The 26,248-nt window shown below is 42.2% G+C and overlaps 2 protein-coding genes and 1 long non-coding RNA gene across 5 annotated transcripts in view; 2 read left to right on the top strand and 1 right to left on the bottom strand.

Annotated features, from left to right (window-relative positions):
* The window catches only part of LOC127911390 (uncharacterized), a 196,022-nt gene extending 191,733 nt beyond the window's left edge, over positions 1–4,289 (top strand). The window contains exon 2 of the long non-coding RNA XR_008078173.1: positions 4,013–4,289. This is a non-coding gene — a long non-coding RNA (uncharacterized LOC127911390). The remainder of the gene's footprint in view (positions 1–4,012) is intronic.
* LOC118402751 (mitochondrial pyruvate carrier 1-like) lies at positions 1,346–4,289 on the top strand. Of its 2 annotated transcripts, XM_035800960.2 has the most exons (5): positions 1,346–1,540; positions 2,014–2,017; positions 2,236–2,332; positions 3,024–3,156; positions 3,589–4,289. In XM_035800960.2, the coding sequence occupies exons 1-5, from the start codon at positions 1,470–1,472 to the stop codon at positions 3,608–3,610; spliced, it is 327 nt and encodes a 108-aa protein (XP_035656853.1). In that variant the 5' UTR covers positions 1,346–1,469; the 3' UTR covers positions 3,611–4,289. The 2 variants fall into 2 exon arrangements, with proteins under 2 accessions (XP_035656853.1, XP_052333830.1); XM_052477870.1 differs by having other exon boundaries at positions 1,347–2,017.
* Positions 4,290–8,345: 4,056 nt separating this feature from the next.
* LOC118402750 (chitin synthase chs-2-like) lies at positions 8,346–21,751 on the bottom strand. Of its 2 annotated transcripts, none has more exons than XM_035800957.1 (19): positions 21,617–21,751; positions 20,009–20,144; positions 19,418–19,603; positions 17,773–18,854; positions 17,411–17,512; positions 16,904–17,068; positions 16,577–16,724; positions 16,322–16,387; positions 15,937–16,171; positions 15,374–15,574; positions 13,488–13,772; positions 11,644–11,823; positions 10,972–11,482; positions 10,687–10,850; positions 10,225–10,568; positions 9,857–9,967; positions 9,544–9,761; positions 9,228–9,294; positions 8,346–9,005 (listed from the first exon to the last, which is right to left on the bottom strand). In XM_035800957.1, exons 1-19 carry the CDS (start codon positions 21,661–21,663, stop codon positions 8,934–8,936), a joined length of 4,320 nt encoding a protein of 1,439 aa, XP_035656850.1. In that variant the 5' UTR covers positions 21,664–21,751; the 3' UTR covers positions 8,346–8,933. The 2 variants fall into 2 exon arrangements, with proteins under 2 accessions (XP_035656850.1, XP_035656851.1); XM_035800958.2 differs by having other exon boundaries at positions 10,687–10,847; positions 21,617–21,678.
* Between the last annotated feature and the right edge of the window lie 4,497 nt (positions 21,752–26,248).

Raw genomic sequence — 26,248 nt, 5'->3', positions numbered from 1 at the left:
TAGGATGTCAAGTGATAACGTCCTCAAAATAATGTATCACGGAGGAACCCAGAATGCAAATGAATGTCAGAACTCTGTAATATGGTCGCGATGCCCCAAAACTGTCTTTGTGGAGCCACTGCTATAACAAATGTGATGAACAAATTGTGGATTGACAGCACTTTGGTGACACGAGCAATCAGAGAGGAGTTGTGAGAGCTGATGCTGCTTCAATTGAATGTGGAAGAGTAGGCGCAGGTCCCATGACACAGTCAAGAAAGTAAATCGTCACTAGAGGGCCTTACATATGGGGCAGGCATAGCTGATTCATGTTCTTCACATTTCAACTGCCGTACAAAATCATTTTATGTGACAAATTGAGCAAAGTGATATGAGAATTTGTCCAAAACTACATATTTGCCCAACAGACCAGTATTCAAAGCATATGCTCTATTGCTTGAACCAAATGTATTAAATGTGCTAATGTACTTGTAAAAGGTATATTTGATGTTTATTTGTCAGTTTAGAAGTGATATATGAATAAGAGTTTAATTAATGTGAATAAATGGTCATATTTATGGAAAGTACATTTTAATTGCATTAGCCTCTCTTTATCGGCCATTTTCTCAAAATTACATGTTCCCTGTGCGCCAATTCATTTTTCTCAGTCTTCAAAGGATGTACATTCCCTTTATTCCACACACAGGTTCTTAGGTCTTATAGTCAGACTTTTACAGAGGCTTTCCTTTTATATCTTGTGTTGTGTTGCCTCATTTGCATATTTTCATTTAAAAATAAATACAACTTGTAATACAATAATATATTGTATTTATGTATACTTTCAACTAGTAAAGTTTCAGTCTGATGAGAGTAAAGAAATCCATATCAGCCTGTAGTGCCTGGCCTTAAAACTGATTTGCCTAGTTACATAAAGGTTGAAAAATCATAATCATAATCATAAAAAATCTATAAAAATACAAAGTTTATTCAACTTGGATTGGATTTGAAAATGTAAGGGGATTTTGTCTTTTTTCAACCAACTTTGAACCTAAATCCAATGACATTGTGACCTTTTGGTCAGTTTATTGCATTATTGTGTCCCGGTTGAACGTGTTTTAAAGGTGGTTGGTGTTTGAGCCAATAAGTGATGAATACAGGGGCACCTCCTTCGGAGAATTGTTGTGTAACCAGTTCAGCAGCTATTCTTGAGCATCATGTGTAGTACCTAGCAATAGAGCCGAGTTGCTGATTCTGGATCAGTGGCACAATCTCAGAAAGTAGGGGCGGGTCATCACCATGAGGCCAGATATCGTGAGATTGCATAGCAACACCAATGAGAGGCGTCCTAACTGAATAATTGCGACTGTGTCGTAAAGATAATGTTTTGGTGAAGCTCTGTGACCACTGGTGTCCTCTACGCTTAACTGCATTAACCCAGTTTATACATTCCCATAGATAATTTCCTCTGCGAACCACCACAATCCGAAGTCATGGCAGGTACTTTGGCACGTAAAGCTGTTGACCACCTTAAAAGCAAGGAGTTCAGAGACTATTTGATGAGGTAAAACACATTTGGAAGATCTGGAAGATAGCTAGCTAACGAGATTAATTTTACTGTAGCGACTAGCAAGCAAGTTTGCTAACAGTAGACAGCTAACGTTAGCTAAATTAATGATCAAACAAAGCGAGCTAGCTATTTGTAAATTCGTGTGCACATCTGCAGGTAGTCTAACGTTACTACAGTTAACGTTTGTTTGTGCAAATGTTTCTAACGGCGTGTCCTGCTTGAAGGACGTTTGGCTTGAATGTTGTTGCTACCACCGAAGCTAACTAACTGTTAGATGTCAAACTAGCCTACTGCTGTGTTTGCTAATGTGTTACCGGTGATGTGAGACCTATGAGTATTATTAGTTAGCCCAGGCAGGATGTGAGGTGTTGATTGTTTTTCATAAGGTATATGCATATCCCTCTAACCAAACTCATTTTGTGTTATCTCTGTCATCTTGGTGTCCTCATGGGATCTTTCAAAATAAGCACAGTAAGTACTCTCTGTTCATTGTGCAGGCTAGTTTAGTATTTGTCTACTAAAATCAGAATATTTTGGCTCCATTGATCATTGCAGATATACTCGTCTCTTAGGTAGTTATCGAGACTGTTTAATTGCTATGGCAGCTTGAAAACATTTGACCCTGACAGTAACTTCGTTGCTCTTTATATTCCTTGTTCCTTAAATGTAGTTGTGTACTTCTATTCCAGCACTTCTGGGGACCTGTGGCCAACTGGGGTCTGCCCATTGCTGCCATCAGTGACATGAAGAAAAGCCCTGAGATTATCAGTGGCAGAATGACCTTTGGTGAGACATGATACTGAAACATGGCTAAGCAATGGCTTATGTCTAGCCATAGCCTAACATTAGGGACAGGTTTCTGCCAGGGATTGATAGTCACTCTTGTTGAAGAACTCCAGTGTCATTCTATTTCATTCACAGATTGTTCTGAAATCATTTCTGTCGTTAGAAACTAAGATTAGCACACCTGCAACATTATTTTGTTAAAATGTCATTTGATCTCTGAACAAATTAAGCTTATTGGTTTGCCCCCAAATTGACCAATTTTTTTAATTTATTTATGGGATTCACATAGTAAATATAGAACCCAACATCTGATTTAGACCCAACTTCTTCCTACCATTGAGTAAGACATAGGGAATCCAATTAATTATTTAGGGTTGCTTTTGATCATTTTATTGGATTCCTCATGTCTTACTTGTTGTTATGAATGATGGTCCAAATCAGATGTTGGGTACAATATTTATCAATCCTCTTTCTTGTGCTTTTTGAGTCAGAATGGCCCTTCATGCTTTCGTAAAGTAGAATTCAATAGTTTAACATTCTTCGTTGAACCTCATAATCCTTTCCTGCTGTCTGACTCGAAGCAAGAAAATTTTGTGTTTTCTGATAAGGTTGTCCTGAAGATATGTAAGTGTCAAGTGACTATTAATTCCTTATTTATTGAGTGTTTTTGTGTGTTCTTTTCCCGCCGCAGCTTTGACCTGCTATTCCCTCCTGTTTATGAGGTTTGCATACAAAGTTCAGCCAAGGAATTGGCTCCTCTTTGGTTGCCATCTAACCAATGAGACCGCCCAGCTCATTCAAGGATCACGACTTATCAAATACAAGTAAGCTCACAATTTACTATACTGATTTTCTTATTTCAATGCAAAACCTTTTTTGGTTTGTACCCGCATTCCACTTTGGTTACAAAGCAACAACAACCTCCAAACATATGTGATTTATTCACTGCTCAGGTGGTTTCTCCTGTTTATTTGGGGTTCTTTCTTAGGGTATAATATCTTTTAGGATTTTTCCATACGAGAATATGTTGAAAGTTGCCTTCAAATCAACTGAAAATGTATAACATGGAAGCACCGTACTTCATAACATAATTTGTTTTATCCATATCCATGATAACATCTTAACTTCAATCTCTCATACTGTTTACACATAGCTCAATGTCACTAGTTATAATGTCATATGTCATTTAGACTTAATGCTGTTCTACAGAATGTGTGTCTCCAGTAATTCTGATGGAATTTTTTTCTTCTTTCCAGCATGGAGAAGAAGTCTTCTTAGTGATGGACAAATGCTAAATATATAGTTTCATTAGGAAATCGGCATGGTTTGACCCTATGGTTTTTGACCATGTTTATCTCATTGCATACCTATGTAAAACTCTTAACTTTAAAAAAAATGTTAATTTAGATTAAACTGCTGTTGACGATCACCATGCCTGTTTCTTCCGGTATATAAGGTCAATGAATAGATTTGTTTTGCATAATGTTTTTTACGCACAAACAAATTAAATGGAATGGAATCTAGTGAGGCCCTGTTACCGATGGGATTCTTTTAAAGAGAGGGTCTATTACACAAATATTTACTGTTATGTTAGCAATACGGGGCGGCAGGGTAGCCTAGTGGTTAGAGCGTTGGACTAGTAACCGGAAGGTTGCAAGTTCGAATCCCCGAGCTGACAAGGTCGTTCTGCCCCGAACAGGCAGTTAACCCACTGTTCCTAGGCTGTCATTGAAAATAAGAATTTGTTCTTAACTGACTTGCCTAGTAAAATAAAGGTAAAATTAAAAAAATACCAATAACACAATCTTTATCAGAATGTACAGGCAATAAAAGTTGTACTCTGGTGTGTTGCCATGGAAACATTATTCCTGAATATAATGAATCTATCTATGTACCATGAATTAAACTTCCTCTTACACTGACCATAATTTATAATAAACTGTCTGATATCCATGAAGTGGCTGAGCTTTTACCTTCATAATGACTGATAACTCTAAAGCTGTGCAAACTGCCCAATCCATACATTTGTTTATCTAAATGATTTATATATTTTTTAAAGCGACTTTAAGATGTTACTTTTAATGGAAAGTACACATTTGTATTGTTAACCTGGACAAGCAGACCTGATTAAACTTCTCATCATCAAACCATGAATGAGTTGAATGAGATAATCCATCCACCTGACGGATGTGGCATATCAAGAAGCTGATTAAACAGCATGATCATTACACATGTGCACCTTGTGCTGGAGACAATAAAAGGCCACTCTAAAATGTGCAATTTTGTCACAACAAAATGCCACCAATGTTTTGAGGGAGTTTGCAATTGGCATGCTGACTGCAGTAATGTCCACTAGAGCTGTTGCCAGAGAACTGAATGTTCATTTCTCTACCATAAGCCGCTTCCAACGTCGTTTTAGAGAATTTGGCATCCAACCGGCCTCACAACCGCAGACAACGTGTATGGCGTCGATCTGTACACAATTCCTGGAAGCTGAAAATGTCCCAATTCTTCCATGGCCTGCATACTCAGACATGTCATCCATTGAGCATGTTTGGGATGTTCTGGATCGACGTGTACGACAGAGTGTTCCAGTTCCCGCCAATATCCTGCAACTTCGCACAGCCATTGAAGAGTGGAACAACATTCCGCCGGCCACAGTCAACAGCCTGATCAACTCTTTGCGAATGAGATGTCGCGCTGCATGAGGCAAATGGTGGTCTGACCAGATACTGACTGGTTTTCTGATCCATTTTTAAAGTTATCTGTGACAAACATATGCATATCTGTATTCCCAGTCATGTGAAACCCATAGATTGGGGGCTAATTAATTTGTTTCAATTGACTGATTTCTTCATATGAACTTCAACTCAGTACAATATTTACATTTTTTGCATGTTGCCTTTATATTTTTGTTCAGTGTAAAACAAATGTATTATTATTATCACCTCTTCCAGGAAGGCTGCATTCTGAATGACCTTGATGAAAGGCAACAGTGAATATACTGCTTTAGTTACATGTACTGAAATATCTTTGAAATGGTACAGTATCTTCTCATCATGATATTATCTTAAATGTCTTGTTAATTTCTGTAATGACACTTGAGGTGAAGCTAGACATATCTGCTTATCACCACTAGGGCTACGGCGATCATGAAATTTAGTCAGCCGGTGATTGTCAAGCAAATATCTTCCGGTCTCATGGTAATTGACCTTTAATTAACATAAACACATTTAACATCTCCTGGCTTCCACGTATAGCCTACAAGCCACTGATGCAGACCTTTGGGACATCTACATTTTAAAACGTCTAATAAATCCATTATTTATTTTAGACAGGTCTAAAGAAACATGATATGAAGAAAATGCCTATTTCAGAAGAACAGAACAGCATCCTCTGCGTTGTCCTTATGTTAGGCCCTGATCTGGCTTTCACCATATGGCTCAGGGGCTACACTAGTTAATTTAGCAGACAAGATTTGTTTAGAATTCCATGGCTTAATTGTATAGTATGAAGAATACAATTGAACTTAGCTGAATAAAATAGAAAGGATATTTTCTCCAAACGATTTTCTCCAAGCGACTCAAATGATGATTTGAAAAAAGTCGCATGAAAGGCAGACTTTTTTTTTGTGCAGACTGTACACACTTCATCAGTCTCTCATTCACAGTTTAACAAGACCTTGATAATGCCTAGAATTTCCTGGCTGCATCCATTTTGTGTGGCCGTAATTCCCCTAAAAAAATCTATGCCTTTTGTGGACAGTGGCCATTGTACCCTTGGGCTGAGTATATTAATTATAATTCCCTTCTCCCCAATGTATGCAGAAGCACCTCTCACTCACATGGCTCTTTGTCACGTGATCTTTCGCACTGGCTACAAGTGAAGACCGACACATCGGGGACGCAACTGCGAGTGTCCTTATCCAATTCCGAGGCACATATTGAAGCTATTGGAAGAACTGTCCACATTTACTTTTCGTCAGCCAACAAGATAAGTAGGCCTAACGAACAGTAAAAGCACTAGCCTACTTCAATTTAGTAGTACAAAAGTTAACCAATTATATTCTGTACAAGAAATAAATATTCCAAACATTGTCCAGAACAGTTGTGGGATGCGATATATCCCAAATTAAAGAACCACCATCATCAAAAAAACTTTCGACGATCATGACGCAACAGATCAGAACGTTTAGCTTAAAATGTTGATAAACTATTAGGCTATTTCTTCACATTATAAGCGCAGCAATGAACACAAATTTGATTATGCATGTTATTATTTATGCCTGTTTATGGTTAAAATGATCTTCCCCTTCCTCACGTTCTGCGTGTGTATGCCAGTTCGGTGCTACACCCGCTGTAAAGCGGATTAATGTGCTTCATTTTATTAACCTCTACGGGATGGGTGTCCCTAAACCGGGACGATTGTTGCTAATATGCGCTAATGTGGCTAGAACGACGTTGTATACAACAGCCAACTTCCGGGACATAGACATGCCTTATAAGGGCAGAAAGCTTAAATTATTGTTAATCTAACTGCACTGTCCAATAACAGTAGCTATTACAGTGAAATAATACCATGCTATTGTTTGAGGAGAGTGCACAACAACAACAAAAAATGTATCACGGCAACTGGTTTGATACATTAACCTCTGAAGGTAAATAATGTACTTACATTCAGCAATCTTGCTCTGATTTTTCATCCTGAGGGTCCCAGAGATAAAATGTAGCATAGTTTTGTTTGATAAAATAAATGTTTATGTTCAAATGTAGGAACTGGGGTCTACAGTTTGACCCCACTGTTGTCTTTGGCTCCACACCCACCTCGCCCTGCCATTTAGATGTGTGAAAGTTAGTGTATACGCTAATGATCCATCATGTATGACATTCCTGGGTGTGTGTAAAATTAAATGTTTTATTACCATAGCATTTTTGTATGTTCTCTATAGTTATGTACTTGAAATTGTATTAATTAACCAATTTGGCACATTTGGGCAAACTCCTGGCAGACTTGATACAAAATATTGTGCAGTAATGTAATTCTTCACTGGATCAGTATGAAACTTTGCACACACTGCTGCCACCTGGAGGCCAACATCTAAATTACACCTAGACTCTAATCTGAAAGTATGGCCTTTCTCTTGCATTTCAAAGATGAAAAAATAATAATAATCAAACGCATGCTTTTTTGTTTGTATTATCTTATACCAGATCTAATGTGTTAAATTATCCTACATTAATGTCACATTTCCACAAAGTTAATAATATAATAATATATGCCATTTAGCAGACGCTTTTATCCAAAGCGACTTACAGTCATGTGTGCATACATTCTACGTATGGGTGGTCCCGGGAATCGAACCCACTACCCTGGCATTACAAGAGCCATGCTCTACCAACTGAGCTACAGAAGTTCAAAGTGTTTCCTTTCAAATGGTATCAAGAATATGCATATCTTTGCTTAAGGTCCTGAGCAACAGGCAGTTAGATTTGAGTATGTCATTTTAGGTGAAAATTGGGGGAAAAAAGGGGGAGGATCCTTAATTAAGGCAAACAGCCATACTTTTTTTGGAAACTTTTTCTAATCATAGTTGCACACCTCATGTAGTCCAGCCCATAGGCCTATATGTTTTGATAAGGTTTGCATCATAACTAAAGTGGCCAAATAAGCTGGGCATCACACAATTGCATAGCCTATAGAAATGTTGCTCAACATGAGCTCATGACGTGTTTGATTAGATTTTCGATAACATTTGCATTGATGTGAGAGTGATTAGAGGAACAATAGAGTGCTGAGTACCAGGCAGTTAGCAAGTTTCGTAGGCTACTAATGACCAGCAGCCGCAGCAGCATCAGCGCTTGGAGAAGCCTATTTACAGTGACTATACTGTCACGTGGAATTTGACAACCATCATGACTCGTGACCGTCGGTGTGGCAGTAATACAGTCACCGTAACAGCCCTAATCACCCCATTCATTTGCCATTTAATATTTGGCTGGTAATAAAGTATCTATTAGAAATGTAAATTTTATTTGAGTTCAACATAGGCAGTCATATCATAAATATTGCAGTATAAATACTAGTACATTTACTTCATGTTCACAATATGTGTTACATTGTCCGTCTGTGAAAGATTGCAAGACCGTTTTCTTCAGTTGGATAGGTTCAGAGCCATACATTTAGAAAGGTCATTTCGCCTTGAAAAATGGAGGCTCATGTAGTCGTAGAAGTATGTATCTGTGTATGTATATTTCTCTGGATATGTTTAATGATTTTGTTATGTATTAACTGATCATAATATTGTCTGTTTCCCAGTAAGTTCATCCAATCAGGCTGAATTACAATATTTTCATTCTACATCTTATTATGGCTCATTGTTATTCAATATTGAAACTTTTTTTTTATAGAAAACTCAGGCATTGGATAACTATGTTAATGCTAGCAGTAACATTTCATATTTCACTGCTGCAGTATCATAAGTATTACTACTGCTATGTAAATCTGAATTATGTTCAAACATAAAGGTGCAAAACACTTCACAAAGCCACTATTTTGTTTCATGGAACACTCAGTAACAACACGCCCGCAAAAAAAGCCAGTTTCACAAGTCATCACTGGTGATCACAAGGCCGTTGGCTATCTGGTTCTCAAGAATCAGCCCCTCCTCGTCCTCCTGCACAAGCAACGGAGAGAAATCAAATGATCAACAAGAAGCATTTTCGGTCTTCATAACAATTGTTTTTCATACGACTTCTAGTAAATCATTTCTTAACCTGTTAGATATTCAGTATATCTGCACCATAATTACTCAAATGATTAATAATCTACGATCAGGTAGATGGCGATTAGATGTACTTTATCCTCCTTGTTGTTTGGATTAGCAGAGATCACTCACCTCGTCTTTGGGAATGTAGTCTTTTTCTGTGCTTCTGTACGACACCACGTGGATAAGAGTATAAACTCTGAAAAGAGAAACAACACAGTGTACTTTTAGTGTGATTTCATCAAGACTCATCATAAGATAACTGAAACTAATCACTTGCTTGCATTGAGAGAATGTTTTAAACTGTAATAAGGCACACAGCATTCTATTTGTCTTTCTGCCTTTTATTTGGACATTGCTGTCCTCTTATGCATGTTTGGAATGGTGGTGTTATCATTTTGTTATCATATATCATTTTGTGTTTGAGAAATGAGAAATGTTTGCCCACCTGTGGTAAAGCATAGCCAGGAACTGCACCACTAGAAGCACAGCGAATGACAAGAGGAACATCAGACTGAGAGGCTCCACCTTCAGGTATTCTCCTGATGATGTGCCATTTGGCCAGACTTTCTGAATCTTGATACTAATCACATCATTTCCAATGGCTTGTAAAAAGAAGGTGGCCACAATCCACAAAACGTTGATGATGAAATACAGAAACACTGCCTGTAAAACAACAAATACAAAATATGATCATTCTACGAGCCATGTGTGTTTAATAGAACATAGTAAATAAATAGTATAAAAATAGAAAAGGCCACCTTGTTTCGTAGTGACTTCAGTTCCCTTGTCACCTCCTCTTTATGAGCTTTATCATCAACAATAGGTGCGAGGTATCTCTCAAGCAGTTTCTTCCAAAAGTCGTGTTCATCCTGCCAAAATGCATAGGGAAACATGGTATGTATATTTGCTCATTTTATTGGAGCACATTGTTGCTCAACACTGTCAGTTCTTCAGATTATCACTCAAAGGATCTGGTTCCAGAGTACTCAGTCAACTTATTGCTGAAGTCCATCCCAGGTCACAGATGTAGAGAAGACAACGTCCGGAGCTGCACCAGTAAAACACCAGGCAATACAATACAACATTAAATACAATATGAACGGGTGTGTTTTCACTCAAACATTACCTCAGTGAGTTTCTCCACCTGTGGGGCAATGAGGGTTTTCTCTACAGCTCTTTTTACCCTCCTCTCAAGCCTCTCCATTCGGTTGGTTTTCAGGATCCTCCTGGCAGCCTCGTTAAGGGCGTACTGCAGCTCTTCTAGCTGGCTGTCGCTCAGCACGTCCTCTGGGCCCACTTTGTCCTTCAGCTCTCCGTTCACCGTGTCCGTCATCATCATCACCAGCTCCTCACACACATCCTCCTGGTTCTTGTTTCTCAGGGTGTAACGGATCTGCTCCTGAAGGTTCCTTTTCAAGTTGGCGTAGGTCAATTTCTTCAGGAACTCTTCCTTGACAGGCTGAACCCAATCTATTGAAAGCAAATTGTGTAGAGGTGCTGTTGATTTATAATTCAACCTGTAGTTACATACTGACTTTTTGTATGTTGTAGGTTACAGCTATACTCTTTCATGTACTGAACCACCTACCACTTTGAGGTACAAATTCTCTTTCTTCCTCGGTGAAGCCACTATAAAGCGAACCGTCATAAAGCATATTATCATCTTCATCGTCATGGTTATCATCGTTGTCATCTTCAATGCTGGAATAGGCACTCTCCTTTTTAGGAATGCTGTCAAACCTGTCAACACTGCTGTGAACAAGAGGATGAAAAGTTACAACAGGTAACAACAGGCCATCCATTTGATAGACGTTTGTTTTAGACAGTATATGAGCGAGGTCCTTTGGGCCTTTGTGAAATGTTTTGTACATGCCTTGTATCATATTCTAAGTCTTTCTTGGCTCTTTTGCGGTCCAAAAGCTCTGGACGTATTTCCTCACTGTTTTCTTCATTTGGGGCATTGTTTTTCTCTTCCTTGGTGTTGGGCGTCTGTTCATGCACCACTTGCTGGGTGACTTGTATGTTTGGATTGACTGCCTGCTGGAGTTGCTGGAGCATCAAGTTATCAGTCTCTTGGGTGACTTGTAGTTTCATATCCCAACAGCAAAGTTTGCAGTTTCGATCACAGAGAACATTCTGGGTCTTCTTCTGTTCTTTTTCCTTGTTTGTCTCTCGAGTGCCCCATGTGACAATGTGCATGTTCACCAAGGAGTAGATTGTGAGCAAGAGATAACCACTGGGGATACAGATGAAGTACATCAGACCATAGATGATCATGCTGAACTCCTGGGGGTGAAGGATGGCTGTCACCAGGTACATGGCAGCCATGGAAATCAGGAAGAGGCCAGTTGGGGTGATGAATGTGCCCTGCATAGCCATGTCACCTGGGGAACGCATGAAATGAAATGTGTATCGTAACAGTCTGACTCATTTAACACCAGCCGCCACCCTTTAAAGGATTATAGGTAAGCTTTATCTTTGCATAAACAACTTGGTTCTGTGTGTTGAGTGAATGATCATGTGAAGAGTCATTGCCAAAGCTTACCGATGATGGCGAAGAATGATGCTAACATCAGAAAGGCGTACAACACGCTCATAATAGCTGCAATGGTGATCTGGGTATTTGGTTTTGCCAAAAAACAAATTAACAGGTAGAAAATAGGTGGGATGACTGATATGATGATGGACAGGGTTCCCTCAATTTTGAACACAAACTGAAAAGCACCTAAAGAGGAAGACAGAAAAAAGAGTGAATACCTTCCTGGGATGGAGCTCTGTATATCATAGCACATAAAAACAGTACAATTTGACCTCACTTTTATGGTTTTATTGAACCAAAGCAAAAGTCATAACTGATGGGTATACATACTTTATACTGTTTGTCCTTTAGCCCTGTGCCCTAAAATGTGTAGTCATGTGTAATGTCGTTCACCCAGCTGGCTCTCTGCCTGACTTTGAGCTTTTGAACTTAATGACATTTCGAAATACTTAACTTGACAATAGAATGTTGTATATCACCCAATCAATAATATAATACTCTTAGCAAAAACATATATTTTTCATTTACAATCTGTAGAAACTATGAAAATAGAAAGGTTCAGAACTTTTGTGAAACATTACAGCACAGTGGAAAAATATATGGCAGCTAGAAAAAGTGGATGGTCTTCAGAGATAAATGGGAGGGGTTGAGGGAAGCTGAAGGGTGGGAATGGATGGTCTTCAGAGATAAATGGGAGGGGTTGAGGGTAGCTGAAGGGTGGGACTGGATGGTCTTCAGAGATAAATGGGAGGGGTTGAGGGAAGCTGAAGGGTGGGACTGGATGGTCTTCAGAGATAAATGGGAGGGGTTGAGGGTAGCTGAAGGGTGGGACTGGATGGTCTTCAGAGATAAATGGGAGGGGTTGAGGGAAGCTGAAGGGTGGGACTGGATGGTCTTCAGAGATAAATGGGAGGGGTTGAGGGAAGCTGAAGGGTGGGACTGGATGGTCTTCAGAGATAAATGGGAGGGGAGGAAGCTGAAGGGTGGGACTGGATGGTGTTCAGAGATAAATGGGAGGGTTGAGGGAAGCTGAAGGACTGGATGGTCTTCAGAGATAAATGGGAGGGGTTGAGGGTAGCTGAAGGGTGGGACTGGATGGTGTTCAGAGATAAATGGGAGGGGTTGAGGGTAGCTGAAGGGTGGGACTGGATGGTGTTCAGAGATAGATGGGAGGGGTTGAGGGAAGCTGAAGGGTGGGACTGGATGGTGTTCAGAGATAAATGGGAGGGGTTGAGGGTAGCTGAAGGGTGGGACTAAAAACAAACTAAATAAAGCTAATGTCAAATATACTGTGTCCATGAAATGTTTATAGTATGAATAAGCTGGAAGTAGGAGCCTAAGTATTTTAGTCCAGTAGTTTACTCCAATTAGGGAGGGGTGGTTGGGTTAGGGGAAAATAATAAAGGAAAATATACACTGTGTATTTTAGGGAGAGGGGGATAACTAGTCAGTTATACAACTGAATGCATTCAACTGAAATGTGTCTTCCGCATTTAACCCAACCCATTTAAGTCATTTAGCCCCTGTGAAACAGAGAGGTGCGGGGGGGGGGGCTGTTATAATGGACATCCACGTCTTCGGCGCCCAGGGAACAAATATACAGTATTTACAAAAAAATATATATGGGGGATTGGAAATGATACAGACAATTACAGTGATAGAAACAACAATCGATCTGCAATATTAAAGCTGATATACACCTTAATAAAAATTAAATATATAACAACTTGACTTAAGGGAAAATGTGGCACTTCAGTTCTAGTTACTCTAGGTCGTATATTGAGTATTGGTTAACAACATATAGACATAAAAGATTGCGAACAATGAACAAGAATGAACAGAACAGGTACCTGCTATCATCAGAGACACAGAGGCAGGGCCGAGAATGGAGGAGCTGACAGTAAATATCTGGTAGAAGATGTACAGTCTGGAGATGGAAGAGTTCCTCTTGACCGTCTCATTGCCACTGTGCAGGAGGTCCAGGGTGTTGGCCAGAGTAGACGGCCCCCAGCGCCGCCTCTGGTTGTAAAACTCTTTGAACTCCTGAGGGGAGTTGGTGTAGGCGTCAGACGCAGCGTTGTACTCCACTCTCCAGCCCTGCTGGAGGAGCAGGGTGCACAGCCAGCGGTCCTCACCTGGCCAGCAGGAAAAGGGAAGATTCAAGGAAGTGAATATACTTATCAGGTCCTAGGACAACTGCACACTTAGTGATTATCTCTAGGGAACACTTAATGAGCCAGTAAATATGTATACTCAGCAAAAAAAAAAAAAAAGTCCTCTCACTATTTTCAGAAAACTTAACACGTGTACATATTTGTATGAACATGACAAGTTTCAACAACTGAGACATAAACTGAACAAGTTCCACGGACATGTGACTAACAGAAATGGAATAATGTGTCCCTGAACAAAGGGGGGGTCAAAATCAAAAGTAACAGTCAGTATCTGGTGTGACCACCAGCTGCATTAAGTACTGCAGTGCATCTCCTCCTCATGGACTGCACCAGATTTGCAGGTTCTTGCTGTGAGATGTTACCCCACTCTTCCACCAAGGCACCTGCAAGTTCCTGGACATTTCTGGGGGGAATGACCCTGGCCCTACCCTCCGATCCAACAGGTACCAAACATGCTCAATGTATTGAAATCTGGGCTCTTCGCTGGCCATGGCAGAACACTGACATTCCTGTCTTGCAGGAAATCATGCACAGAACGAGCAGTATGGCTGGTGGCATTGTCATGCTGGAGGGTCATGTCAGGATGAGCCTGCAGGAAGGTCATGAGTTCATGTTCATGAGGGATGAGGATGTCTGCCCTGTAACGCACAGCGTTGCGATTGCCTGCAATGACAACAAGCTCAGTCCGATGCTGCTGTGACACACCGCCCCAGACCATGACGGACCCTCCACGTCCAAATCGATCCCGCTCCAGAGTACAGGCCTCGGTGTAACACTCATTCCTTCGACAATAAACGCGAATCCAACCAACCACCTGCCTTACAACAGGTCTAAAAGCCCTCAGTCCAGCCTCTCTCAGCCTATTGCGGACAGTCCGAGCACTGATGGAGAGATTGAGCGTTCCTGGTGTAACTCGGACAGTTGTTGTTGACATCCTGTACCTGTCCCACAGGTGTGATGTTCGAATGTACCGATCCTGTGCAGATGTTGTTACACGTGGTCTGCTAATGCGAGGACAATCAGCTGTCCGTCCTGTCTCCCTGTAGCGCTGTCTTAGGCGTCTCACAGTACGGATATTGCAATTTATTGCCCTGGCCACATCTGCAGTCCTCGTGCCTCCTTGCAGCATGCTTAAGGCACGTTCACACAGTTGAGCAGGGACCCTGGGCATCTTTCTTTTTCTGTTTTTCAGAGTCAGTAGAAAGGCCTCTTTAGTGTCCTAAGCTTTCATAACTGTGACCTTAATTACCTACCGTCTGTAAGCTGTTAGTGTCTTAACGACCATTACACATGTGCATGTTCATGAATTGTTTATGGTTCATTGAACAAGGTCTGTGAAGTTATTTGGATTTTTATAAATTATCTTTGAAAGTCAGGGTCCTGAAAAAGAGACGTTTCTTTTTTTGCTGCGTTTATGTCACCCTTGGTCTATTGAAGCCAACAGAAATAGCTCAATAAACTGTGATAAAACGTTCTATGAACCTCCTGTTGTATAATCTAATACTCCAGTAGTATATACTGAAAACCAAGTGCTGTTGATGGGAGAATAAGGAAGTAGTCACCTTGATCATATTGAACATACTCAGAGGCTCTAGTTGCAGTGGTAGTGTATCTCTTGAGCACGTTGTCATCCATCAGAGCTGATCCCCTGAACAAGCTGAAGCATCCAGGACTGCAGAGGACTGAACCAAACACGTGCTCAGCTGTTTTCTGGAGCCAGTGACCAACAGCATACTCAAATTTCTGATACCACACCATTGGACCTAAAAATAGAAATCAATGCATGTCAGTTCAGTTATACTGTAGCGGTAGCGAGACATGTTGATATATTATCTCTCAGTGGTTATGGTTGGAATTGGATTAGGGGCTCCGTATCGTGGAAGTATCGCAGAAGATCCGCGATAAAATGTCAACTTAATTTCCGATTGAGTCGACACATGCAACGTTTCCCGTGGGATGCAGTCTCCGCGAACGCGGGAACATTGCCTTTACATTTCACTCGAGCTATAACGCTTCTGTGATACGGATAGATGCACTTGAAATATACAGTATGCTGGACATAGCCATGTCTGAGTGGATCCCCTAACTCTGTGGTAAAGGGTGTATCAACATCAGTTCTACTCACCCATTCCTGTAGGGTGGATTCGTCCGCATGCAGCACCCACATTGCAGTACTTCCGAAGTCGGTCCACTAGTAATATCAGAGCTGCGGGGTGGAAGTCTGTGTCTCCATCCAGGGCCATGATGTAGGTATTGTCATCAGAGATGTGTTTTCTCTTACTGTCATTGTCATGCTGTGGCAACAGGAAACTCTCCCCATCCAGTGATATGAGACTGGCACGGCAAGGATTATTCTGTCTCTGTAGAAGACAAATACAAAAACATCATACACATTCATTTAGAGAAACCATGGAACTATGGCTCGCTACTGATTTTTCATATTTACAGATCAGCTGTATTGTGGGGATAAAGGCAATAACATGGAAATTAGCATTAAATATATTACATACCGTTATCTTTTGAGGATTCTTTACAATGTATCCTTTCCATCCAAGCAGATAGTAGAGGTACATGATCTGAAAAACATGTCAGATGCAAACTTATAACCATTTAATTTTCCTCAAGTGTGTTCATACTAAAACCAAAAAAAGCAATTACAATATATTTATGTTCTTCAAGAAAAGTCATTAAAGTATGTTTAAAGAACGTAGGTTAACAGTGGTGAAATCATGGAATACAGTAATATTGAAAATCATCCTACCCACCTGTGACCATCTCTTCTTGTTTCTGATTAGCTGTTTGTCTTTCAAATGGAAATACAGCATGTTTCCTTCTGGCATCACAAACATTAATCGCCCACCATAAGGAGTCTCAATAATCGACACATCATCAGGCTCCTTATTGGTGAATACCCTGAAATACACAAACATTCCAGATTCATTATGAAACAGTTAGCAGTCTTTTGGATTGATAGAATTCCCCCATTTATAGTGAATGCATCTTAAAGTAGAGCTTGCTTGTGCTCATTAACTGGCACTTGGTCTGGTTCTTATAGGGAGTAAAGTGCAAAGAAAAACCAAATGTCCACTTACCTGTAAACCTCTATGACCACATGAATGAGATCGGTCACATATTCGTTGATAAACTTTTTGTCCGTCTCTTTGTCTATCATGAATGCGTCGTCTACAAATATGTGGCATTCAAAGTCAAAAACATCTTTATGTTCCTCTTTTGGGTCACCTCTGTACCGGTCCAACCTGAAACCATCAAGACACATGTTAAGAGAGCATCCTATTTTTATGCAAAACATTATAATAATTACCTCCTTATCATTCATTGTATTTTGTCAAAGTCTGTTGGTCCTGTACACGCTAAGGTTGTAGAATTGATGTGGAACTCATTTAACACAATGGTTGTGATATAACTGATATTTTGGTAAAACAATGGAGAGTTTGTCTGTATCAATATGTTTACACAACCATTTTACGGTGTCTCCACAACGCTTGTGTAATTATGTCTGATTTATGTATGAAATAACTTTTCAGGGCTAGAAATATTTAAATATCAAACACAGCCAGCAAAAGTGATAAGCACAATACCTGAACATGGATGTGAGGATCTTCAACATCTCGTCATAGGTCTCATGCCACATTGTTGCACAGAGGTAAATGACACAATTCTCCACGTCGTCAACAACACTACTGTAGAATGAAAAACATGGGGAAAGTATGAGAACATGTTTGGATGGAGGAGAGAGAGCCATTTCTAAACATGTTTGAATGCAGAGTGATCAGAGTTAATGTCAGTGAGTGTATTTCAGCACACTACCACTAAGATTCTTTCTTATATAGTGCACTGTCGGCAAAACTCAACAATTACTGAATAAATGTCTATTTGCACTGTTGCAATGTGAAGTCTTAAACCATGTGGACTTTTAATCAATTAAATAGCAAAGTCTTGCCTCTCCTGGTTCCTCGTTTGCACAACCTTCATCTTGGTGTTCAGAAGCAGAGACAGGTCGATGAAGGCAGATTCATAGAGGCGTCGTACAAACAGCTCAGTTGTGCGTTCGATCCTCTGGACCTTGAAGTTCCACACGTAGTAGGTGCATGTGATGAGCCCGAGCCACATGCAAATGCCCTCCAGCGCAAGTAGGGAGAAAGGCCACGTCCAGTAATGGCTACTCAAAGAAGTCCTGCAGATGCTCTTTGTGAGCTCCAGCATCACGACTGTGCTGGTGTTCTTGGTGCTCAGGTCAACTAGGCTCGAGCAAAAGTCTATGATAGAAGTTGTGTCGGCCCCAGCAAGGTATTGAGATTGAGTTAGGAAAAGGATCATGCCGAGAATGAGAACAGCAGGCCCGGTAAAACAGACAGGGAAGGCGAAGCTCATTCGCACAGAGTGGATCTTACAAGCCACCACTCCAAACCAATGGCATGCAGCAGAGAAAAAGGCTTGAAGGAAAAGTACAGTAAGACCAATATCGAGTGTCTCTCTATGCCTCGCAATTGTACTTTCATCTTCATCGGCCTTAGGGGTGAAATCAAAATCTGACCATACAATATTTTCCTGTATCAATACGTGGTAGATGAGGTACACAGCAGCAATGACTACAACCCTTAGAAGACTCGATATCACAAATACAAAGTCTCTGAAGGTGTCCAACTCAGCCAGCATTTCTTGCATGTTGTTGCTCGCCTGCACTGGGTTTTCCCACCAGTTCAGAGAAACCAAAAAAGATGCAAAAACTGCAATGCCAACATACCAATAACAGTCGTCCTCCTGGCCTGATACAAAAGAGGTTACCCGGACATAATAGTCTGCCCCAAGGAGAAAGTAGCCGGTCAGGACAAGCATAAGAGAACAAATGGGGAAGATGATCTTCCAGTTCTCTCTCTGCAGACGAAATACAATCTGTAGGACTGAGGAAAGCATGCAGACTCCCCCGGAGATAAAGAGGTTTGTCAGCACGTCAAACTGGGGCATCACCACCAGCACCAGGATGGAGGTCCCAAGAGACACCAAGCATTCAATCCCACACACCTGAAAAATACACATTTAAGTTTGTATTGACAGCATGCGGTGTTGGGGAAGCTACACTGAAAATATAGTTTACCAGGCTACCAATTACTTCACACTGGAAGAAGAGAAGCTACACTAAAGATACCCTTAAAAAAGTGAAGTTACTTTGATAAAGGAGTTCACTACATCCAAACTACTTCATGAAATATTATCATATGTAAATCTGAAATTTCATAGACTACAAATTGCGAGGTCAGATTACTTTGCGGTCATATGTTAACAGAATGTTTTTAGTCTATTAGTCTATTTAACACAAACACAATGTTTCAAGTGAGAATTAGGCAGGTATGATGCCGAAAAATGATTGCCTACTTCTCCCCTATTTTCTTTTCTTTTTCCAGAAAAACAGCAGTGTGTAGTTCCAGTAGTTAGCTACACCGCTACATGGTGAGAATATAACTAACTACTGAAAATACTGCATAGATTAGAAATGAATTCCCCAACACTGACAGCAAGAAATTTGAGCAGCAATTAAGACATACAAAGATCACCAAGAAGTCAAATTGTATAATATTTCAACTTACAATTCCCATAGTTTTCATGTTTGGTGGGACGAAGTTCTTGAAAGCGCATTTCCACAGTGACTTGAGGAACACGAGCAGGTTGGGCATCACCAAACAGCCCACCAGCATGAGCATGTAATATTGTCTTTCCTTGGAAGTCCTAGTCGATGTGGGGCTTGAGAGTGTGGAGAGAACCAGTAGAGAGCCCTGGCGGGTTAGATGTAAACACAATTGACATCAGACTCCTAATATTATAGCATCTAAGATTCATTCATTTAAACACTGATCTACATAATGTGTGTGAACAGTTCCTTCATAGTGCTAGCAGTGTATGTGTTAGAGAGAAAAAATTTGATACCATGAAATTGGGGAGAAAAAAGGGGTAAAAGTAAAGAAAATTAAATAAATTGATGTCAAAAGTTGACATTTCTTTTGCATTTTATCTTACACACTGCAGCCTTTTCCTAATCTTAACCTATTTGTCATAACCTGTTACGTTAATTATCCTAACCTGCTGCGTAAGTTCTCCTCACCTGTTATAAAAAGTCAATTCTGACATAAGATGTATCCTGTCTACACTAAACTGGGTGCTGGTCCCTCATTTTGGCTCACCTTGCTGATGACAGCACTGGACAGGACCATTATCCCCACGAACGCTGCCACCAGGTGCTGGAACAACTCAAAGCATCTTCTCTTCTCCTCTTTCTCAGCACCAATGGGATTTAACTGGAATGGATCCCAGGTGTCTCTGTGACAGTATCGAACACAATTTCAAACAGTTAAAACTGTTTATTACTGTTTAATAAACCGTCCTTAAAATAATAACTTCCAGTCTTTATAAACCCTTTATAAAGTGTAGCTGTATAGAGTGTTACTGTAATGTCTGACTTGAAGATATGTTATATCCAGTGATGGGAAGGTACAGATGTAGGATCTTAATTCTCTCACAACAAGAAAATAATCCACCAGCAACAGGAAATGTTAATTATTGTGTGGACTATAATTAACATTATCATTTTTTTTAAGGGTTGATACATTTATTTTATTTTTTACAAACTTTAGAAGCCTTTGCATTTCCTACTGTGCATGACATTTTCTGCACAACAAGGTAATCTAATTAAGATCCTACACCTGTAAATGATTTGAGTAATTCATCATTGGGTCAAAGGAAGTAAGTCACAAGTGACATCATATAACATCCATTATAAACTGGGTGGTTCGAGCCCTGAATGCTGATTGGCTGACAGCCGTGGCATATCAGACCATATACCACGGGTATGATAAAACTATTATTTTTAATGCTCTTTTACTGCTCTAATGTTGGTTACCTGTTTGTAATAGCAATAAGGAGCCTCAGTGTTTATGGGTGTCAGGGAAAGGTGACACTAAATGAGCCACTATTGAATCATTAGAATTGTAAATGAAACTGCTAATTGGGTGCAGTAGGTTCTGACAATGTCATATCCATGAATGATGCCCAGTCGGTCTGTATTCAGACAGCCAGTCTTACCTTATCTAATGAGCTTTGGCTTTGACATAACTATGGCGCCAGTATAAGCACCCAAACGCACCCAACCCAATTGTGACCAGCCCTACATGGTGAATCGCCCTAATTAAGATATGACCATTATCCATTATATCAACCTTATGTAAACAACCTCATGTCCACCAGGGTTACTGAATAAAACTGAATTGAACGAGGGGATGTGTAGTCATTTAACAAATATTACATTGTAAGATGTTAGTGGTGTTTTAATTCCTATTAAACGGCTTTCTTTCAATATAACAATGTCAGTATTGATCTAATATCTATTGTTCTAACACTATATCCTGCGTAGAGTAATAGATTAATTATAACAGCTTCTAGTGACATCTCACACACTGCCGAGGAAAGTCCCAGCATTATCAGAGCAGCGGCCCGCGATAAGGAGCATTAGACAAGGAGTTCAACTTTGCTTCCTTATATTGTATATCTTCAAAACTAAATTCTCATTAGTTTCCCAATAATGGTAAATGATATCTACCATAGTACATAGTATCGTTGTATCATGATATAGTTGTATTACTTATATTTAGTGTCATTTCAGTATTGGTAGAATATTTTTCCATGTCTACAGTGCTAATTATTTTCAAGATCAGGCCCTGTGAATCCTAACAGTTTTGATTGAAATGATTCTCACGTGAAACTGAATTAAATTATTTTTGATTAATAAAACTAACCTGTGCCTTCCTTCCCTTTTCCTCCCTCTGAATTTGAGCTCCTCCATGTTTCACTGTCCTCAGTGGTACAGCTTATTGGTCCTAAGTGCTAGTCCATTTGCTGAGGCACTAAGGTATTGGCATGCGTCAGTTCACTTTAATCAGCTACCACTATTTGAGATGCCTCGGGCCCTCCCTCTTTTATTGTCCTTTCACCCATAAAGAGGTACAAGGATCATCCATAATACGTAACACTTTAACATCTTTATTGTCTCTCACCGAAATGAATGAACATTTTCAGGTATCTTTTTGCTTACCTTTATGACAATTTACATAATTTACATACTCTACAAACTTAACCACCTAAACATTTACATGTTTTCAGTGGGGCAATTTCATCACCAAGATGAGTTACATAGCAACAATGCTTTCAAAATATACTTGATATTCTGGTTCTATCATTACAGAACATAAATTAACAGGTTTTCAATGCAAGTATGATGAAGGACCTCATAGATAAATACCCACCACACTCAAACTTAACACCTTGAGATGTGATTTTGCTTTGAGGACCATTTTGAAAATGCTTTTAGATTACAAATGATGAATTTGTTCAAAGACTCCCTCAGTATACAAAGATCCTCCATTTGTACTACAGTATATCTACAAAACTAAAACACACAAATCTCCACTGGATGAGGAGCTTAGTAACTCTGGTCTCTGGTGCTAACATGCATCTTTGTCCTGATCTTGTACACATTCAGAGAAATACAGTATGTCTACACATGGTATTAAAATGTGTCTCTTATCTGTCGACTTTGTTCCCATTGTGACCATATATACCACTTTTCCTGGTCCCTCACTATTATTTGACGGCTATTCTATCAAAATAATATTTTTTTCTTTATTTTAAGACACATATTGATGCCATGAGCCATAAAGGTTTACTTTAATCAGCTAACACAATTTAAGATGCCTCAGGCTCTCCCTCTTTTACTGTCTGTTCACCCATAAAGAGGTACAAGGATCATCCACAATATGTATGTCATGACTTCCGCCGAAGTCGGTTCCTCTCCTTGTTCAGGTGGCGTTCGGCGGTCGATGTCACCGGTCTTCTAGCCATTGCCGATCCACCTTTCATTTTCCATTTGTTTTGTCTTGTTTTCCCACACACCTGGTTTACATTCCCTCATCACTTGTTGTGTATCTGTTCCCCCCCATGTCTGTGTGTGGAATTGTTTGTTGTAAAGTGTTTGTGCACTTCTGACTGGTTCGTGACTGGTTATTTTGTACCCATATTTTGTTGTTCTGGGTGCTGTTGGTTTTGCTTACTAAACTGCTCCGGTTATTACCCAGTTCTGCTCTCCTGCGCCTGACATCCCTGCAGCCAGACACGCACCTCTTATAGAATTCCACACCTGAATATGGAGTCAGCAGGTGCAGGTGACCCTGGTATAGGGGTCGAGGAGCACACCCGGGAGCACGTGGCGATGCTCCACCATCATGGCGCCACCACGGACCGCGTCGTCCAAACCATGGACCACTGGGAGAGACAGGGAGTTCCTCCAGCGCCTCCACAAGCACAACTGGGGTCTCCACTACACGCTCCTCCCTGCACCCGGTCCCAGTGGGATTCGTCTCACCCTTCCCCTGGTGTACGATGGGACGGCGGCACGCTGCCAGGGTTTCATGTTGCAGCTGGACCTCTACCTGGCAACCGTCCACCAGGCTCCTTCGGGACGTGAGAGGGTGTCCGCCCTCGTCTCGTGCCTCTCGGGGAGAGCCCTGGAGTGGGCCAACGCCGCGTGGGGAGAAGGAGATGCGGTGCTGGACCATTTCGAGGATTTCACCCGCAGCTTCCGGGCAGTCTTTGACCACACGGCCGAGGGTAGAGCGGCAGGTGAACGTCTCTTCCATCTTAGGCAGGGGACGAGGAGCGCCCAGGAGTTCGCAATGGACTTTAGGACCATGGCCCCCGGCGCAGGAAGGAACGACAGGGCCCTGATCGATGACTATCGCTGCAGTTTGCGCGAGGACGTCCATCGGGAGTTGGCCTGCAGGGACACCACCCTCACCTTCGACCAGCTGGTGGACCTGTCCATTCGGCTGGATAACCTGCTGGCTACCCGCGGACGTTCAGAGCGGGGTCTGTTGGTTCCGTCCCCAGCACCACTGCTCCGATGCCCATGGAGCTGGGCGGTGCTGCGCCAGTTCCTGCATTTCCCGTGGTGCTAGGCCTACCCTGGTTAGCTTGTCCCCACTTGACCCCACTGTTTCATGGCAAAGGAGGGCTCTCACGGGGTGGTCGCGAGAGTGCTCGGGAGGTGTTTAGGGGTTTCCATTGGTACTACTACGGTGGAAAGTCCAGACCAGGTCTCCACCGTGCGCATTCCCCCCGAATATTCCGACTTGGCTCTCGTCTTCTCCAAAAATAAGACGACTCAATTACCACCCCATCGTCGGGGGATTGTGCAATAAATCTCCTGGTAGATGCCGCACTTCCCAGGAGTCACATGTATATCCTGTCACAGGTGGAGATGGCGGCTATGGAAACATATGTCTCCGAATCCCTGTGTCAGGAGTACATTCGGTCCTCCACTTCACCCGCCTCCTCAAGTTGATTTTTTGTGAAGAAGAAGGAGGGAGGTCTGCGCCCGTGTATTGACTATCGAGCCCTAAACCAGATCTCTGTGAAGTACAGTTACCCGCTACCTCTCATAGCCACAGCGATTGAGTCAATGCACGGGGCGCACTTCTTCACCAAACTAGATCTCAGGAGCGCTTATAACCTGGTGCTTCTCCGGGAGGGAGATGAGTGGAAGACGGCTTTCAGTATGACCTCTAGGCATTATGAGTACCTCGTCATGCCGTACGGGTTGATGAATGCTCCATCAGTCTTCCAAGCCTTTGTAGACAAGATTTTCAGGGACCTGCACGGGCAGGGTGTAGTGGTGTATATTGATGACATTCTGATATACTTTGCTGCAAGCACCGAGCATGTGTGCATGGTGCGCAGGGTGCTTGGTCGACTGTTGGAGCATGACCTGTACTTCAAGGCTGAGAAATGTCTGCTCTTCCAGCAGACATTAGGGTATCGCATTTCCACCTCAGGGGTGGAGATGGAGAGTGACCGCATTTCAGCCGTGCGTAATTGACCGACTCCCACCAAGGTAAAGGAGGTGCAGCGTTTTCTAGGGTTTGCCAACTACTACCGGAGGTTTATCCGGGGTTTTGGTCACTTAGCGGCTCCCAATACATCACTGCTGAAGGGGGGCCCGGTGCTTTTGCAGTGGTCGGCTGAGAGGGAGAGGGCTTTTAGTCACCTGAGGGCTCTGGGAAAGGAAACTATGACGTGGGGGAACGGGGGCTGTTGGCTGTCATCAAGAGTTTGAAGGCATGGAGACATTGCCTTGAGTGGGTTAAACACCCTTTTCTCATCTGGTCTGACCACCGCAATCTGGAGTACATCCGGGCGGCGAGGAGACTGAACCCTCGCCAGGCAAGGTGGGCCATGTTTTTCACCCGTTTTGATTTCACCCTTTCTTACAGACCAGGTTCCTAGAACGTGAAGGCAGACGCACTGTCCCGGCTGTATGACACAGAGGAGCGGCCCATGGATCCCACCCCCATACTCCCAGCCTCCTACCTGGTGGCGCCGGTAGTGTGGGAGCTGGACGCGGACATTGAGCAGGCGTTACGTGCAGAGCCCGCTCCCGTCCTATGTCGCTGGGCATCTGTACATTCCGTCTGCTGTCCGTGACCGGCTGATCTATTGGGCCCACACGTCACCCTCCTCTAGTCATCCAGGCATTGGTCGGACGGTGCGCTGTCTGAGCGGGAAGTACTGGTGGCCCACTTTGGCTAAGGACGTGAGGGTTTATGTTTCCTGCTGCTCGGTGTGCTCCTAGTGCAAGGCTCCTAGGCACCTACCCAGAGGTAAGCTACACCGCTTACCCGTTCCACAACGGCCTTGGTCGCACCTGTCGGTCGATTTCCTTACCGATCTTCCTCCCTCACAGGGTAACACCACGATCCTGGTCATTGTGGACCATTTTTCCAAGTCCTGCCATCTCCTCCCTCTGCCCGGTCTCCCTACGGCCCTACAGACTGTGGAGGCCTTGTTTTCACACGTCTTCCGGCACTACGGGGTGCCTGAGGATATATTGTCGGATAGGGGTCCCCAGTTCACTTCGAGGGTCTGGAGGGCGTTCATGGAAAATCTGGGTGTCTCGATCAGCCTTACCTCGGGTTTTCACCCGAGAGATTAACGGGCAGGTGGAGATAGTTAACCATGATGTGGGTAGGTTTCTGAGGTCTTATTGCCAGGACCGTCCCGGGGAGTGGGCGGTGTTCGTGCCCTGGGCAGAGATGGCCCAGAACTCACTCCGCCACTCCTCCACTAACCTCTCTCCCTTCCAGTGCATAACCGAGGCTCCTGCGGTGGATGACTGGTTCCGGTGAGCGGAGGAGACATGGGACACCGCCTATGCTCACCTTCAGCGCGCCGTGCTGCACCAGAAAGCCAGCACAGACCATCACCGCAGTGAGGCCCCGTTGTTCGCACACCGGGTTTGGCTCTCGACCCGCAACCTGCCCCTCCGCCTGCCTGGCCGGAAGCTGGGTCCGCAGTTTGTGGGGCCATTTAAAGTCCTG

This window comes from Oncorhynchus keta, chromosome 24 (genome assembly GCF_023373465.1).
Source record: "Oncorhynchus keta strain PuntledgeMale-10-30-2019 chromosome 24, Oket_V2, whole genome shotgun sequence".
Lineage (NCBI taxonomy): Eukaryota > Metazoa > Chordata > Actinopteri > Salmoniformes > Salmonidae > Oncorhynchus > Oncorhynchus keta.
The sequence above is the reverse complement of the archived record's forward strand: the minus strand, read 5'-3'. Positions and strand labels throughout refer to the sequence as shown.